The sequence below is a fragment of the Palaemon carinicauda genome, chromosome 44, assembly GCF_036898095.1.
Source record: "Palaemon carinicauda isolate YSFRI2023 chromosome 44, ASM3689809v2, whole genome shotgun sequence".
NCBI classification, from domain to species: Eukaryota; Metazoa; Arthropoda; class Malacostraca; order Decapoda; family Palaemonidae; genus Palaemon; species Palaemon carinicauda.
In genome coordinates this window covers 7,752,536-7,770,018 of record NC_090768.1, presented here as the reverse complement: position 1 = coordinate 7,770,018, position 17,483 = coordinate 7,752,536, and the positions used below count along the sequence as shown (strand labels likewise).

Below are 17,483 nucleotides of genomic sequence, written 5' to 3'. Positions count from 1 at the left end.
TAGAGTTTTGGCGATTTAGGTAACCGAGATCTCGCCCTGCGCTAGGCTACCTAGCCTATGCGCTTTAGTATACTTTCATTATCCCCGGTTACCCTCGTGTATCGTTTTATCAATTCAACAGGAGATAGTATATCTCCTAGAATTAATTATATAACTCAATACTCTTCTCCTGTGGAGATTTAAGGGTAATCCCTCCTTCCCTCTGAGTGCCGCCATAGGCGACAACCCTATCTTAGTCTTGCCATAGAATAGGTCACTCAGGCTTGACTAGGTTAGTGTTTTCTGTCTTCCACCCTTGCCGGCGAGTATACCGGCTTGGGTTTTCGACAGAACCTCAGAGTATTCAGTCTTTCTGCCAGCGGCCGAGCGGTAGGGTGAGTAGCACTCCCCTGCCGGCTTAGAGCTGTTGGCATAGGAGGCTAAGCCTCCCTAGGCCGCACTTGAAGTGTTAGTATGATGTCACCACCTTCTCCCCTGCGGTCTAGAAGATTAGTCCTGTTTCGGCAGACCCTAGGCTGAAGAATAGATATTCTTCTGCCGCCTAGGATGGCGCCGATACTGAAACAATGTTTCACTCTTGTGTGGAAGTGCCGGTGATCCTGCCGCCTTCTTCTACACTTGATACAGGACCCTTTTCCCTACCCCTCTCTGTCCTTTAGCGATGGCTTAGCTATCGCAATCCTGTGGCCGTTGTCCTGCAATCTCACCGCTTGCCGGGTAGATTGTGGTGCCAGCCGGGCTCCTACATAAGCAGCTGTATAGTCACTCAGTCTTTCGCTTATGGACACAAGGCTCCGGGAAAGGTTGTGCCAGCTGTGATGGCTGCCGGTGGGAGACCCCTCTGCTGCTGAGTGTTCTTCAGTCTTCTCTTGGACTGCCATCCACATTCCTGAAACCGGCAATGCCGGCAACGGATCTTGTGGCTGGATGGAAGCTTGAATGATGCATTCTCCCCTTCCATTTGAACCCTCATTCCAGAGGAAGGCAGTAAGGTTATATACTTACACCCTTATTTATTTTAAACATACATTTTAATAAGGCAGCCCTTCACTCCATGCTTTCTCTCTCTCTGTCAGCTAGTGCCACCAGGTACTAAGCCAGCCGGCAGCATGTCGGCTGGACCGGTGCCGTCAGGTACTTAGTCGGCGGCATGCCGGCTGGACCAGTACCGTCAGGTACTACTCTGCCGGCGACATGCCAGCCGGACTGTGCCGCCAGGTGCTAGCCCTGCCGGCAATATGCCGGCTGAACTACAGTATATGATTATACAGTAGCCAGTATATTTGCAGTATAGTATATACTGCACACAGAAAAATATAGTACATATTATACAGTAGTTATTTTCCAACATACCTTGTGTATCCTTGCACAGTCTGTTGCTGAGACCAATCCTATATTGAAAGAATAGAATTCCTTCAATACTCTGATTAGAAATCAGTTAATAACTTACCCCACAATATTAAATAATTTAAGAAGGGTCAGTGGTATTGTACACTTTTTCTATCCCTATAGGTTAGAACCCTTCTCTTTTGAGTTTGCCCGGATAAAGGAAACTCTATAACCTTAATATTGGGGGAGGCCACAGCAATTGGCTGGAAAGGATACATGAGTATGTGTCTTTCCTAATTTCTTTCTAGCTTACTATCCTAAGCTATAATGGTTAAAATATTAATATTTTGCATAATCTGTTTATCATGTGAGATAAACAACCGTATACCCATTTAATTTTCCTTTCTTTACAGGAGGAACCCCAGATGAAATGCGATGCGATCTTCTGCAACCATAGGAGTAGGAACTTCTATGGTCACAAAGCGTGCAGGTCTCATGCCCCCTGCACCATCACTACCGAAACCCTCCAGTACTGGGACCCCCAAGTCTGCAATATCTGCCGGACCTTGGTGACCGAAGGTTTCGACGACATCAAGTCAACGGAATCGAGGGATGCGGCACGAGAAAAGCTGCGCAAATGGGTACGAGGGTTCCAGAAGAACTCTCCGGGACCATACCTACCTAACGATAGGATGCGTAGCTTGCTGTTCCCGAAGGCGGGTAGTGAAATTGTCGTGCCCCAAGCACGACGTGGACCTCCCTGCGTCCAGATTGCCATCGAGACGGATGTCAGTGAGGCGTTGCAAAGCATGGACATCCACCAGGAGGAAAGGATGTCGGAAGTGTATGTGGACACTGAAAAGGATCTACTAAAGGATGATGCCGAGGAGGAGTCTACTCTACCTCCAGAAGAAGATGATGATGTCGAGTCGGAGTCCCTTCCATCTGTGCCGGCACCGGAGCCGTTACCCTCGACATCTTCAGCTTCTACCCCTCCATTGGACAACATGAGCCAAATACTGGCCCATCTTACAGTCTTAATGGAGAATATTTGCAAGCAAGGCGAAGCAAGGGAAGCGAGACTCGAGAGAGAGCTCCATGAAGCTCCACTTACCGCCTATCGAGGGTCATACAAGCGACCCAGAGTCCAAGACCTCCCAACTTGCTCCAAAACCAATCCCTGGAGGTATGCGGAGTTTATGCCGATTACTAACGGCAAACTTTACATCTCGGAGAAGATGGGAGCCGTCCCCTTAGAAGACATCCAGTTTTGGCCAAGCTTTAACGCTTACCCTGATTGCTTCATTCGGCTGAAGCATGAACCAACGCCAAAAGAGGAGACGGAACCGAAGGAGGTCATGGTTCTCGACCACGATAAGGCACAGGCTCTCTTGTCGAGTAGCCTGAAAAAGGCGGGCTATTCAAATTCGAAAGTGTCCGCCTTGAGCAAGAAACACCCTACCTTTCTTGCTCCTGCTTCAATAGCCTTCCCCTTTACGTCGAAGGCATTTAAAACTGTTGCCAAGGCAGTGGAGGCAGGCAAACCATGCCTTGCACTAGAGGAGTGCAGGCCTTTGTCGTTAGCCTTGCCCATGGAAGAGAAGGAATGGAAGGAAGTCCACCTAACCTTCTCAGTAGGGAAACTGGACGCAGACACTGCTGGACGACAGTTTAGCGAGAATATCTCTAAACTTTCTGACTTTCTCTTGCGCAAGGAACAAGAGATGAAGGAGAGACTTGCTGCATCCTTATCCCTACAAAACTGCATAGAGATGTGTGCAGGCCAAAGACATGCTTATGGTCCTGGCCAAAATGCATATGGCCACCCTAGTAAAGGACCTGTATGCTTTCATGAAGGCTCTGAGAGCCTGTAGAGAGTTCGTGTTTGCTGCTGCAACAGTGAAACACGAACCCAGAAAGCTGATATCTTCTAACATCTGGGGTAAAGACCTCTTCCCGAACGAAGTAGTCAAAGAGGTAGTTGAGAAAGCCACCACGGAGAATAGGAACCTTCTCCAGAAGTGGGGCATCTCCTCAAAGAGGAAGTCTTCCCCGGATGCGGGTCTCCAACCTAAAAGGAAGACAAAGAAGCCTAGACTTGCCCCCGGCCTGCTCAACAACATCCCACAGTCACCATGACTGTGGTGTCCCAAGTGGTGGCCCAAACACAGACCACCTTCCAAGTGGTGCCTCAACAGCTGGTTGCCCAGTCACCAGCATTCAATCCCGGGTTTGAGAGGCAAACCACTACCTTTCGGCCAAAAGGTAAAGGATCCAGACGGGGCTCCTCTAGACATCCCTCAAGAGGTAGGGGAGGACGCGGTCGAGGAGGTAAACCCTCCGGACAATCGAAGCAAGGAGATGCTTCCGGTAGGAGGAAGGCTCTAACATTTTCAGGATTGTTGGACCTTCGATCCTTGGGCCCACTGTCTAATCAAGATTGGACTAGGATGGAAACGGAACAAGTCTCCACCATCATTTCCTCAATTCTTCTAACACTCCACCCCTTCATTAGAAGAATATACCGTAGAGCTCTTGAGCAATCAGGTTATAAGGAAAGCAAAGTCCATCAAATTCCAGGGAAGGCTTTTTTGTGTTCCCAAGAAAGATTCAGGCAAGCTCAGAGTCATTCTGGACTTGTCGCCACTCAACAAGTTCGTAGAAAACAGCAAGTTCAGGATGTTAACCCTTCAACACATGAGGACCCTGTTACCAAAAGGGGCGTTCACAGTCTCGATAGACCTGGCAGATGCCTATTGGCACCTTCTAGTCAGTCGCCCCCTCTCCTCCTACCTAGGATTCAAGTTACAGAAGATAAAGTATGTTCTCAGAGCCATTCGCTTCGGACTAAACATAGCCCCAAGGATCTTCACGAAACTTGCAGACACAGTCGGGCAACAACTATGCCTAGAAGGTGTTCAGGTAGCAGTGTACCTGGACGACTGGGTGGTGTGGGCAGCATCCGAAATGGCTTGTCTGCAAGCATCCAAAGAAGTGACCCAGTTCCTGGAACATCCGGGATGCAAGATCAACTTCAAGAAGTCTTGACTCTCTCCAGCTCAAGGGTTTCAATGGCTGGAAATCCATTGGAACGTGAGGTCACACCGCTTCTCCATTCCCTCAGGGAAGAGGAGGGAGATTGCAGGGTCTGTCAAGAGACTACTGAAATCTGACAGGATCTCAAGATGCCAACAGGAAAGAGTACTGGGCTCTCTCCAGTTCGCAGCAGTAACAGACCCAGTGCTAAGAGCACAGCTGAAAGATGCGTCAGGAGTCTGGAGAAGATACGCATCAAACGCTCGAAGAGATCTAAAATGACCGATACCGGCCTTACTATGATCACTTCTCAATCTGTGGTCGAAGGCCAAGAGCCTAACAAGGACCGTGCCCTTGCAACCACCTCTGCCATCGGTGACCATTCACACGGATGCCTCGACGGAAGGATGGGGAGTTCACTCCCATCAAAGGAAAGTCCAAGGGACTTGGTCATCTCTGTTCAAGGCCTTTCACATCAATGTTTTGGAGGCCATGGCAGTCCTCTTGACGTTGGGAAAACTCTCCTCTCGCAGATCAGTCCACATCAGGCTGATCTTGGACAGCGAAGTGATAGTGAGATGTCTGAACCGACAAGGCTCAAGATCGTCCCATATCAACCATGTGGTATTAGCCATCCTTTGTCTAGAGAGATGGCACTTATCAGCAGTTCACTTACAAGGGTTCCGCAATGTGACAGCGGACGCTCTATCCAGGCTCAAGCTGATAGAGTCAGAATGCTCCCTAGACGCAGACTCATTCTCCTCCATCTTGGAACAAGTCTCGGAACTGCAGACCGACCTCTTTGCGACAAGCGACAACAATAAACTACCTCGATATGTAGCCCCATTCGAGGACCCTCTAGCGGAGACAACGGATGCCATGTCTCTAGTTTGGAACGAATGGACCCGGATTTTCCTGTTCATTCCATCCAATCTCCTGCTGAAGGTCCTCAACAAGTTGAGATCCTTCCAGGGAACGGCAGCTCGAGTGGGCCAAGAGCAATTGGTTCCCTCTAGTGATGGAACTGAAGCTGAGGCTGGTCCCTCTACTGAACCCAGCACTATCTCAACGGGTTCAGAAGTCAACTGTCTTCGCTTCATCACAGAGAACCCAAAACCTTCATCTCATGATTTTCCCGCCTTAGCGGTTAAGAAAAGATTTGGGATCTCAAAAGGCAGTATAGACTTCTTGGAAGAATATAAATCTAAGTCAAGTAGAAGACAATATGAATCGTGCTGGAAAAAGTGGGTTGCTTTCGTTAAAGCAAAAGAACCGAAAGAAATTTCAATAGACTTCTGTCTGTCCTTCTTTATCCACCTTCATGAACAAGGTCTGGCCGCCAACTCGATAACTACGTGTAAGTCAGCCCTGACTAGACCTCTTCTATACGCCTTTCAAGTGGACCTGACGAACGAAAACTTTAACAAGATCCCGAAGACATGTGGTATACTTAGGCCTGCAGCTCCTCCGAAGCCCATTTCATGGTCCTTGGACAAGGTCCTACATTATGCTTCATCTGTGAACAATGAAGATTGTTCTCTCAAGGATCTAACCCAAAAGGTTATTTTCCTGTTCGCTAAAGCCTCAGGGGCTAGAATTAGTGAAATAGTAGCCCTATCAAGAAATAAGGGCCACATTCAGTTCACAGAAGTGGGAGAACTGAATCTCTTTCCTGATCCCACCTTTCTCGCCAAGAACGAGCTACCCACTAAGAGATGGGGTGTCTCTCTGTGTCCAGTAGAGTGTCTAAAGGTCTATCTTCGTAGAACTTCAGACTTCAGGGGAGGACAGCTCTTCAAAGGAGAAATTTCAGGATCAAACTTATCCCTAAAACAACTGAGGGCGAAGCTCACCTACTTCATTCGCAGAGCGGATCCTGACAATATACCCGCAGGTCATGATCCGAGAAAAATTGCTTCATCACTGAATTTTTCACAGTATATGGACTTTGAGCGTCTTCGCTCATATACTGGATGGAAGTCATCCAGAGTGTTCTACAAACACTATGCAAAGCAAGTGCACGAACTGAAGCATTAAGTGGTGGCAGCAGGTAGTGTATTAAAACCTATCGTCCAGTGCTGCAATGAACAGTGAATTGATTGGGACTATCGATTAGGGTGAAAAGGTGTTGACACTTCCAGTGCAATACATTTTAAGTGGGTGTCACCATGGTGACCGTAAGACTGTTCAAAATTTCAGGTGTGGAATTATACAGATAACACTTGTGCCGTGTGTACATAATACACAGTGTTGATAGTATACAACATTTACAGAAAATTATATAAGAAAATTTTAACAAAATTTTCAAATTTCAGAGTGGCTCTAATCATTTCTTCCCTTTCAGGGAGAAAAACCTTTTCTGTATACGTTGTATGTATAATTCCCTTAACATGTTACACTCGTTATTCCATTTGGTCATTTATTCGAAATAAATGTCTATTAGAGTGTAATTGCGTCTTATTTTGCCCTACAATTAGCACAATAAATATGGCCCGAGTTCTTTTACTTATTTAACTAACTAAACTTCATATTATTGTATGCTTACAAACAATGGATATAGTTGATACTTAGTCGTTCCGACAACACATACAAACCGTGAGACTTCTGTATATCTAGTTGATATTTATGTTTGTTCATACAATATATGCAAACCTTGAGACCCCTTTTCAACTGTCTAGTATGACTCTTCCCTGCAGGGGGCAGGAAGCCCTAACATTGTCCATGATTAGTGGTAATGACATATAACGGTAACGTCATATGTCTCAATGGTCTGAATGACCATAGAAAAATTGTCGCAAGGTTAAGGCATCTATGAAAATCCACAGATACAGTACTTTCTAGTAATTCTCTGGTAAACTTCCATCAGGACGACATGGCTTGAGCCCAAAGAATGGATTTTGAAGCAAAGCAAAAAATCTATTTTTGGGTGAGATGGCCATGTTGTCCTGATGGACCCGCCCTCCTTTTCCATAGAAAAGGCTTAAGCAAGATCCCTCCTGAAACTACTATATCTGTAGCACCATGCTCAATGCTACAAGGAATGAGCGCCATCTTGGATACGTAATAGTACGGGAGGAAGGGTAACCTTGATAACGGCTCTCCTTCTGCTTTCACCACTCTTCCCCCTCGAAACGAAAACGCTATTCAGGGTGAAAATTGCTATGTGTCGTATCACGATATACGTCCCCTGATATTATGCGATATCCTTAAGAAAAATTTTAAGGATATTCACGCCAGGAATTAGAATTCTTGTGACCTAAAGGTCAATTCTCTGGGAATATCACTGTAGCCAAATATCCCTTATAGAGCTACCAATAGGAACCTTCCATCAGGACGACATGGCCATCTCACCCAAAAATAGTTTTTCGCTTCGCTTCAAAATCTGTTATATATATACATATATATATATACAGTATATCTACAGTATATATATATATATATATATATATATATATATATATATATATATATATATATATATATATATATATATATATATATATATATATATATATATATATATACCGTATAGATATATATATATATATATATATATATATATATATATATATATATATATATATATATAGAGTAGTACAATGGTTTACGAGGGACTGAATATGAGCATAAAAGTTGTATATCTGGTTGTTTAAATTTTATCAACCTTCTTAAATCAATAAAAAATGTTTATCAAAAAGAAAAAAAAAGAAAAGTGAGAGTTGAATTGAAATTTGAAAATTGTTGCAGGTGCAAAAAGGTTACCTGGAAATCATCCCATGTATGTGCAGATCTGCCTGCTGACTGACATTTAATTTATTTTAAGAGGAATAGGTATCTGAGATAATATCATGCAGTTAAGTAATTGTTTATTAAGTGATGACTTCATCACTCAGCTTAGAAGTTAATTCATGAGAATTCTTTTGAACAGTGCCCGGGACTTTGACATCATGAGGAGTGACCTTGCTTTTAAGGAAGGAGAACTTGAGAAATCAAAATTCACTGAACAGGGGCTGAAGCATGAAAGACTTAGCCTTCAGGCTAACTTGCAAAAGGTAGGGTGTTCAGTTATTTTTACTTAGTCCTATATTTTGAAAATCTTTTTAGATAAAGATTTACCTTGGTCAAAATATGAAAATTCTTTTTAAAGTATTTTTAATTCAAACTATAAATGTACAATAGCTGTCATTTTATATTCCCCTGGTTGCTTTAAGATTGCATTGAACAAATTTTTCCATACACTGTTATTACCCTTCCTCAAAATACCATGTATTATTTAAAATTTTAAATACTAGAAGGGAATATTAACTTGAAGTTATTGGATATGCAAGACTCTCATTAATTTCTAGCAATTACCAGTTTCCCTGGTCATAATATGACAGCTGCTGCTTATGTTTTATAAAATTAGAAAAGCCTCCCAAACCCCTTGAAAGATCTCTAAACAAATATTTATATGAAGTGGTCTGTAGACTACAGTACGAATTTACATTGATAAAATTCAATACAGGGGAAAATTTTGGAACATGTCCACAATGTTAGCATCTCACTCAAATTTGTAATGAAATGGCTGGGTAAAGGAAATACAGTCTTAGAACTATGGTTTAATTATTGTATATAAATTACTTTATGAACCTCCCTTGATGTTCATATTGCTTCATCCCGAAGCTGACTGAATATCGATGCTGCCCCCCCCCCCAAAAAAAAAAAGGGAAATTCCAGTTTTTTCCTTTCAAGGTGACATCTGGTGGTTAAAGTCAACCTATTATTATTATTATTATTATTATTATTTTTATTATTGTTGTTGTTATTAGCAGCAGCAGCTATGGAAAAACAGAATGCTATAATCCCAATGGCTCCAACAGGGAAAAATAGCTCAGTGAGGAAAGGAAATAAGGAAATCATAGATTTTTCTTACAAGCTTCCACTTAAAGTAACATATCCCCCTAATCCATTTTTTGAAATAAGTAGCCCAAACTAAAATAGAAAATTCTACTAGATGTATAGAAGGTGCTCCTTATCAATTGTTTAAAAATGGTTATTTGGAGTCTCCCCGCAATGTTTTGAGTGTTTCCCTGGTAGTTTTTAGTTTAGAATAACTATTAATTGGGTGTGGTTTTTTCTGGAATATGTATATCATTGAGAATAGTTTACTTGTTTATGAAGGTTTTTGGTTGTTTTATTTTATGGAAGGTTGTTTTTTTCCTCTTTAATGTTTGGTTCAGTTAATGGCTGAGTTATAATTCACTTTTAATGTAAAACTTTACTAACTTTGCCGTGCTTTTAGTTCAGGGGTATCTAGAGAAGTCTTGATTAATTTTCTTTTTATGTTTGCTTCAAAATGTTCCAAAGCCCAGTTACGTATATGACTTGGAGCTTTGATCCCCATTGTCCAGAGATGAGGTAGGGAGACCCCTCAGCTTTCAAGACCAAACACCTGTTAGCTATAATAATGGAGTGAATATTTGATGATTTGGGTAGTATGATAGAGAAAGAAAAAAGAGAATTTTCTTGAAATATTATTTTAATAAACTTTTAGTAACTTTTGTTAGAATCTTATTGTAGGCTCAAGACATGTACCCAGCGTTTCTATGTCATGATCAGAAAAATTAGAAAAATGCGTTATACATTCTTTATTAAGTTCTAAAAAGAAAATTTTGGAATATTCTCAAAGATTAATAAGCTTATTGAAGATACTAAAGTACTAAGTGCCTAAGAATTTAACAGCTGTAGAGAATAGATAAAGGTGCCAGTAAAATGCTAAAAGCTCATAACATTGTAACCTTGCATAATGTACTGAGTTGTTATAATGAGTAAGCAAACAAATGATATATTGCTAAGCATACGTACAGTAGTGTCCCCATTTATACAAGAATTTGGTTGATCCACGGCTTCGCACGAATGGGGAGTAATTCTATTAGGGCCAAGGTAAATGGCAACGTACCCATTCAAAAGTTTTTACTACCCATTTTCAATTCTAAGTATAGAATGTTTTCAACTTAAAACTTAATTGGTTCTAAGAAGCTGTTTGTAAGTCAGATTTTATTAAATTTTGGCCTAGGGTAGGCCTAACCTGACTCACATGCCTACATTTTCCTGGTACAAAAGTCAACCAATAGTCCTGTTTCATGTGAGATAAATATCAGGTTATTGCAACTGTCATTTTGTTGACTGTATTGAATTATATAATACTGTATTGTTTTAGTACAATATTTCTTTATCTTATTACAGTACAGTGTATGAACATTTGATACAATATCTGAGATTTGGGATTTCAGTTGGATTTGTGTTTTATCTCCGAATATTTGTAAGTTGAGGACCTTTTGTACTACAGTATACTTTATTTTCCCTAATATTAAATTGCCCGTATGAATAAATAAAATATCAAGGTTTTACTGTTTTATTAACTTGAAAAGGGTTAAAATCATATCCAGGATGGGTGTAAATACTGTATATTTCCATGTGTGAGACGACCTAAATTAGGAAAAGTTTTAATCAACTTAGCTTGTAGCTGTTGTATAAGATGACTGGTGAATTACAAAACTATCACTGTATAGGCTAGCTTTTGCTGTATCATTTGAAATCCAAAATTAACTTAAGAAAGGCGATTTTACATTGTGCTTTTTCTAAACATGCTACCTAAAACGGAAATCACAGTTTTATTTACGTTACATCGACAATCATAACAAACAAACGAACGTATTTACACATCTGTAAATAGGTTAGCTTTAGCAGCAGTAGATATCTCACCAAGTATTGATTATACAATGATTTTTTTATTACTAATACTTTATTATTTTACTTTTTCCTTATAAATTCAAAATAAATTAAATGAAGGCAATTTTATACACATAATGATTTTCCTAAACACACCGCCTGAAACAAAACCATTCATTTGTTTACATTTTGTCACCAATTATAATGAACAAACAAATGCATTTACTCATCCAAGTGTTAATTAACGGATTTTGAAGCAAAGCAAAAAATCTATTTTTGGGTGAGATAGCCATGTCGTCCTGATGGAAGGTTCCTTTAGGCAGCTTTCTAAGGTATATTTAGCTACAGTGATACTCCCAGAGAATTAACCATAGGTCTCCAGAATTCTAACTCCTGGCGCGAGTATCCTTAAGAAAATTCTTAAGGATATCGCATAATATCAGGGGACGTATTTCTTGATACGACACATGGAAATCTTCACCCCGAATAGAGTTTTCGCGCTGAGGGGGAAGAGTGGCGAAAATGAAGGGGAGCCGTCATCAAGGTTACCCGGTGGATCCCCTTCCCGTACTACCACAGGGCTACGCATGGCAACTCATTCCTTGTTGCAATTAAGCATGGGTGGCTACAGATAGAATAGTTTTGGGTGGGGATTTGTTACATATGTATGCCCCTTTTCTAGAAAAGGAGGGCGGGTCCATCAGGACGACATGGCTATCTCACCCAATAATAGATTTTTCGCTTTGCTTCAAAATCTGTTTTTTGGGCTCAGCCATGTCATCCTGATGGAAGTTTACCAGAAAATTACTTGAAAGTAACATATCTGTGGGTTTGTATAAGTGCCTTAACCTTGAGTCAGCTTCTATATGGTCACCCAGACCGCATAAATGTATGACGCTACCGTTATTTGTCATATCTGCTAAGCTTGGAACGAACTTAGGGCTTCCTGCCCCCTGCAGGGAAACTGTCAACTCTGACTATAGAAACGAGAAGGTTTGTATACGTAGGAACAAATGGAATTAACTTACCATAAGTATGTTCACACGTATAAGCAGATTCAAGTGTTTTATATTATTTTAGGAAAAAAATAATTAAAAGACTCTGGCTACTTATGGGGCGAATAAGACGCAAATACATTTTTTATATTTATTTGTATAGGCAACATAAATACAACAACGAATGTATTAAAATAGAATCATATCCTCCATAACCAACATTCTAAAGGTACATATATATATATATATATATATATATATATATATATATATATATATATATATATATATCACCTGTAAGGGAAGAAATATGTATTAAAACAGGTCCACTCAAAATTATTGTGAAATTATTGAGATAATTTCACTGTAGATGTTGGATGAGTTTAAACACTGCGCACAAATATACACACATCACTGGTGTTATTGGTTTGATTCTACACCTATAAAGAACAGTCCCAGGGGCACCAGGGTGACCCTTGATAAAAGGTATTACACTTAAAGGTGTTAACACCTTTTCACCCATAACTGTAAAGTCCCAAACAGTTTACTGTTCATCGCAGCACTAGACGACAGGTTTTATAACACTACCTGCCACCACCACAAAGTGTTTGATTTCATGCACTTGCTTCGCATAATGTTCATAAAAGACTAGAGGATTTCCAACCTGTGTATGAGCGGAGTCTATCAAAGTCCACATACTGAAAAAAGTTCAGCGAGGGAGCAATTTTTCTCGGATCATGACCTGCGGGTGTACTGTCAGGATCCGCTCTGCGAATAAAGTAGGTGAGCTTCGCCCTCAGTTGTTTCAGGGATAAGTTTGATCCTGAGGTTTCGCCTATTAAGAGCTGTCCTCCCTTGAAGTGTGAGGTTCTTCGAAGATAGACCTTTAGACACACTACTGGACGTAGAGAGACATCTTCCTTCAGAGGGCAGATTCTCCAAGCACCCCACCTTTTGGTGGGTAGCTCGTTTTTGGCTAGAAAGGTAGGATCTGGAAAAAGATTCATTTCTCCCTCTTCTGTGAACTGAATATGGCCCTCGTCTCTTGATAGGGCCACTATTTCACCAACTCTAGCCCTGGAGGCTATAGCAAACAAAAACATCACTTTTTGTGTTAGATCCTTTAGGGAGCAATCTTCATTGTTCAAGTTCGAAACATAGTGCAAGACTTTGTCCAAAGACCATGAAATGGGCTTCAGAGGGGCTGCTGGTTTAAGTCTAGTGCATGCCTTTGGAATCTTGTTGAAGATTTCGTTCGACAGGTCCACCTGGAAGGTGTACAGTGAACCCTCGTTTATCGCGGTAGATAGGTTCCAGTCGCGGCCGCGATAGGTGAAAATCCGCGAAGTAGTGACACCATATTTACCTATTTATTCAACAAGTATATTCAGACTTTTAAAACCTTCCCTTGTACATAGTACTGTTAACAAACTACCCTTTAATGTACAGAACACTTAATGCATGTACTACAGTACCCTAAACTAAAACAGGCACAAATATTAAAGGTGATTTTATATCATGCATTTCCTAAACATGCTAAAAAGCACGATAAAAAATGGCAACCAATGTTTTGTTTACATTTATCTCTGATCATAATGTAGAAACAAACTGGAGGTAGAGCTTTGCTTATTACCCAGACATATTTCCCATACTTTTCCCTTAGAACTACATCACATCTTCCTACTTTAGATATATATATATATATATATATATATATATATATATATATATATATATATATGTGTGTGTGTGTGTGTGTGTGTGTGTGTATATATATATATTTATATGTATACACATATACATACCTACATATATACATAAATACATGCATACATATATATATATATATATATTACTGTATATACATGGGTTATGGAAAAAATCCGCGAAGTGGTGAATCCGCGATGGTCGAACCGCGAAGTAGCGAGGGTTCACTGTATAGAAGAGGTCTAGTCAAAGCTGACTTACACATAGTTATCATGGTGGAAGCCAAGCCTTGTTCGTAAAGGTGGATGAAGAAGGACAGGCAGAAGTCTAACGAGATTTCCATCGGCAGTTTTGCTTTAACAAAAGAGACCCACTTCTTCCAAGACGATTCATATTGTCTTCTGGTTGATTTTAACTTGTATTCTTCTATAAAGTTGATACTGTCTTTCGAGATCCCAAATCATTTCTTGACTGCTAAGGCGAGAAAATCATGAGATGAAGGTTTTGGGTTCTCAGTGATGAAGCGAAGACAGTTGACTTCTGAACCAGTTGGGATAGAACTGGGTTCGGTAGAGGAAACAGCCTCAGCTTCAGTTCTATCACCAGAGGGAACCAATTGCTCTTGGGCCACTTGGGGGCCACCACTTCTGCTGTCCCCTTGAAGGATCTCAGCTTGTTGAGGACCTTCAGCAGGAGATTTGTTGGCGGGAACAGATAGATGTGAGTCCATCTGTTCCAATCGAGGGACATGGCATCCGTCGCTTCTGCCCAAGGATCCTCGTATGGGGCTACGTATCGAGGTAGTTTCTTGTTGTCGCTCATTGCGAAGAGGTCAATCTGCAGTTCTGGGACTTTTTCCAAGATGGAGGAGAATGAGTCTGCGTCTAGGGACCATTCTGACTATTGGCTTTTCGCCTGGATAGAGCGTCTGCCGTCACATTGCGGAACCCTTGCAGGTGAACTGCTGATAAGTGCCATCTTTTCTTTCTTGCTAAGCGAAAGATGGCCAACATCACGTGGTTGATGTAGGGCGATCTCGAGCCTTGTCGGTTCAGACATCTTACTATCACTTCACTGTCCAAGACCAGCTTGATGTGGGCTGATCTGTGAGGGGATAGCTTCTTCAACGTCAGGAGGACTGCCATGTCCTCTAGAATGTTGATGTGAAAGGTCTTGAACAGGGATGACCAGGTCCCTTGAGCTTTCCTTTTATTGGAATGACCTCCCCATCCTTCCGTCGAGGCATCCATGTGGATGACTACCGATGGTTGAGGTGGTTGTAAGGGAATAGTCCTTGCTAGGCTCTTGACCTTTGACCACGGCCTCAGAAGCGATCGTAGTAAGGTCGGTGTCGGTCTCTGTAGATCTCTTCAAGCGTTTGATGTGTATCTTCTCCAGACTCCTGACGCATCTTTCAGCTGTGCTCTTAGCACTGGGTCTGTTACTGTTGCAAACTGGAGAGAGCCCAGTACTCTTTCCTGTTGGTGTCTTGAGATCCTGTTGGATTTCAGTAGTCTCTTGACAGAACCCGCAATCTCTCTCCTCTTCTTTGGTGGAATGGAGAGGCGGTGTGACTGCAAGTTCCAATGGATTCCCAACCATTGAAACTCTTGAGCTGGAGAGAGGCGAGACTTCTTGTAGTTGATCTTGAATCCCAGATGTTCCAGGAACTGGATCACTTTTGTGGCTGCCTGCAGACAAGCAGTCTTGGATGCTGCCCACACCAGCCAGTCGTCCAGGTATACAGCTACCTGAACGCCTTCTAAGCGTAGCTGTTGTACGACTGCATCCACAAGTTTCGTGAAGATCCTTGGGGGCTATGTTTAGTCCAAAGGGCATGGCTCTGAAGACATACTTTGTCTTCTATAGCTTGAATCTTAGGTAGGAGGAGAGGGGGCGACTGTCTGGAAGGTGCCAGTAAGCATCTGCCAGGTCTATTGATACTGTGTACGCCCCTTTCGGTTACAGGGCCCTTATGTGTTGTAGGGTTAGCATCCGGAACTTGTTGTTCTCGAAGAACTTGTTCAGTGGAGACAAGTGTAGAATGACTGAGTTTGTCCGAGTCCTTCTTGGGAACACAAAACAGCCTTCCCTGGAATTTGATGGACTTTGCTTTCCTTATAACCTTTTTGTTCAAGAGTTCTAAGGTATTCTTCCAGTAAGGGGGTGGAGTGTTGGAAGAATTGAGGAAATGAAGGTGGAGATCTGTTCCATTTCCATCCTAGTCCATTCTTGATTAGGCTGTGGGCCCAGGGATCGAAGGTCCAACGATCCTGAAAGTGGAGGAGTCTTCCTCCTACCTGGAGCATCTCGTTGCTTGGATGGTCCTGAGGGTTTGCCACCCTGACCATGTCCTCCCCTACCTCGTGAGGGGCTTCTTGAGGAGCCCCGTCTAGATCCTATACCTTTTGGGCGAAAGATAGTGGTGTACCTCTCAAAACCTAGGTTAAAGGCTGGTGACTGGGCTACCAGCTGTTGAGGCACCACCTGGAAAGTGGTTTGTGGCTGAGCAACCATTTGGGGCACCGTGGTCATGGTTACTGTAGGATGTTGCACAGGTTGAGAAGGCAGTCTTGGCTTCTTCGTCTTCCTCTTAGGTTGGGGACCAGCATCAGGGGAAGATTTTCTCTTGGCAGAGATGCTCCACTTTTGGAGAAGATTCCTATTCTCCGTGGCGGCTTTGGCAACTACCTCTTGGACTACTGCCTTTGGGAAAAGGTCCTTGCCCCAGATACAGGAAGTGATCAACTTCCTGGGCTCGTGTGTGACCGTTGCAATGACGAACACAAACTCTCTGCAGGCCCTCCTGGCCTTCACAAAAGCGTACAAGTCGTTAACTAGGGTAGCCATGTACATCTTGGCTAGGACTGCATACATGTCTGGGGTGCTTGCAATGCCTGCACACATCTCCATGCAGTTCTGGAGGGACAGAGAGGCGGCTAGTCTCTTCTTTGTCTCATGTTCTCTTCTCAGGAGAAAGTCCGACAGCTTCGGGAGGTTCTCGCTGAACTGCTGTCCTGCGATGTCCGCGTCGAGCTTCGATACCGAGAAGGTTAGGTGGACCTCGTTCCAATCCTTCTCACCCGTGGGCAAGGCCAGAGATAATGGCCTACACTCCTCAAGCGTAGGACATGGTTTTCCTGCATCAACTGCCTTAAGCACACGTGGAGAGCTTTTGATGAGAAGGGGAAAGCTCTGGATAAAGGAGCAAGAAAGGTAGGGTGCTTCTTGCTCAACGCAGAAACTTTGGCGTTGGTATATCCAGCCTTCTTCAGGCTACTCATCAAGAGAGCTTGTGCCTTGTCGTGGTCGAAAACCATGACTTCCTTGGGTTCCATCTCTTCCTTAGACGCCGGCTCACTCTTCAGCCGGATGAAACATTCCGGGTAAGTCGAAAGGTTTGGCCAGAATTGAATGTCGTCCAGGGGGATGGACCCCATCTTCTCCAAAATGTAGAGTTTCCCATTCATCATGGGCATGAACTCTGCATACCTCCAGGGATTGGTTTCGGAACATGGTGGCAGGTCAGACACTTTGGGTCGCTTGTATGACCCACGAGAAGCAACTACGTGGGTTGCTTCCCGGAATTCCTTCCTCATATCTACGTTTTCCTTACGTAGAGAGTCAACTAGTTGCTGGATCTGGGCCACAACCGCTTGGCCCAGCAGGTCTAGTTGAGGGGTTGGAGCCGAAGAAGTTGATGGC

The 17,483-nt window shown here is 42.6% G+C and overlaps 1 protein-coding gene across 5 annotated transcripts in view; it reads left to right on the top strand.

Annotated features, from left to right (window-relative positions):
* LOC137634471 (intraflagellar transport protein 74 homolog) overlaps nt 1-17,483 on the top strand; it is a 180,458-nt gene that overhangs the window by 147,811 nt on the left and 15,164 nt on the right. For all 5 annotated transcript variants that reach the window (XM_068366888.1, XM_068366887.1, XM_068366891.1 and 2 more), the window contains one exon: nt 8,294-8,417. In XM_068366888.1, the coding sequence (XP_068222989.1) occupies nt 8,294-8,417 (124 nt within the window). The remainder of the gene's footprint in view (nt 1-8,293; nt 8,418-17,483) is intronic.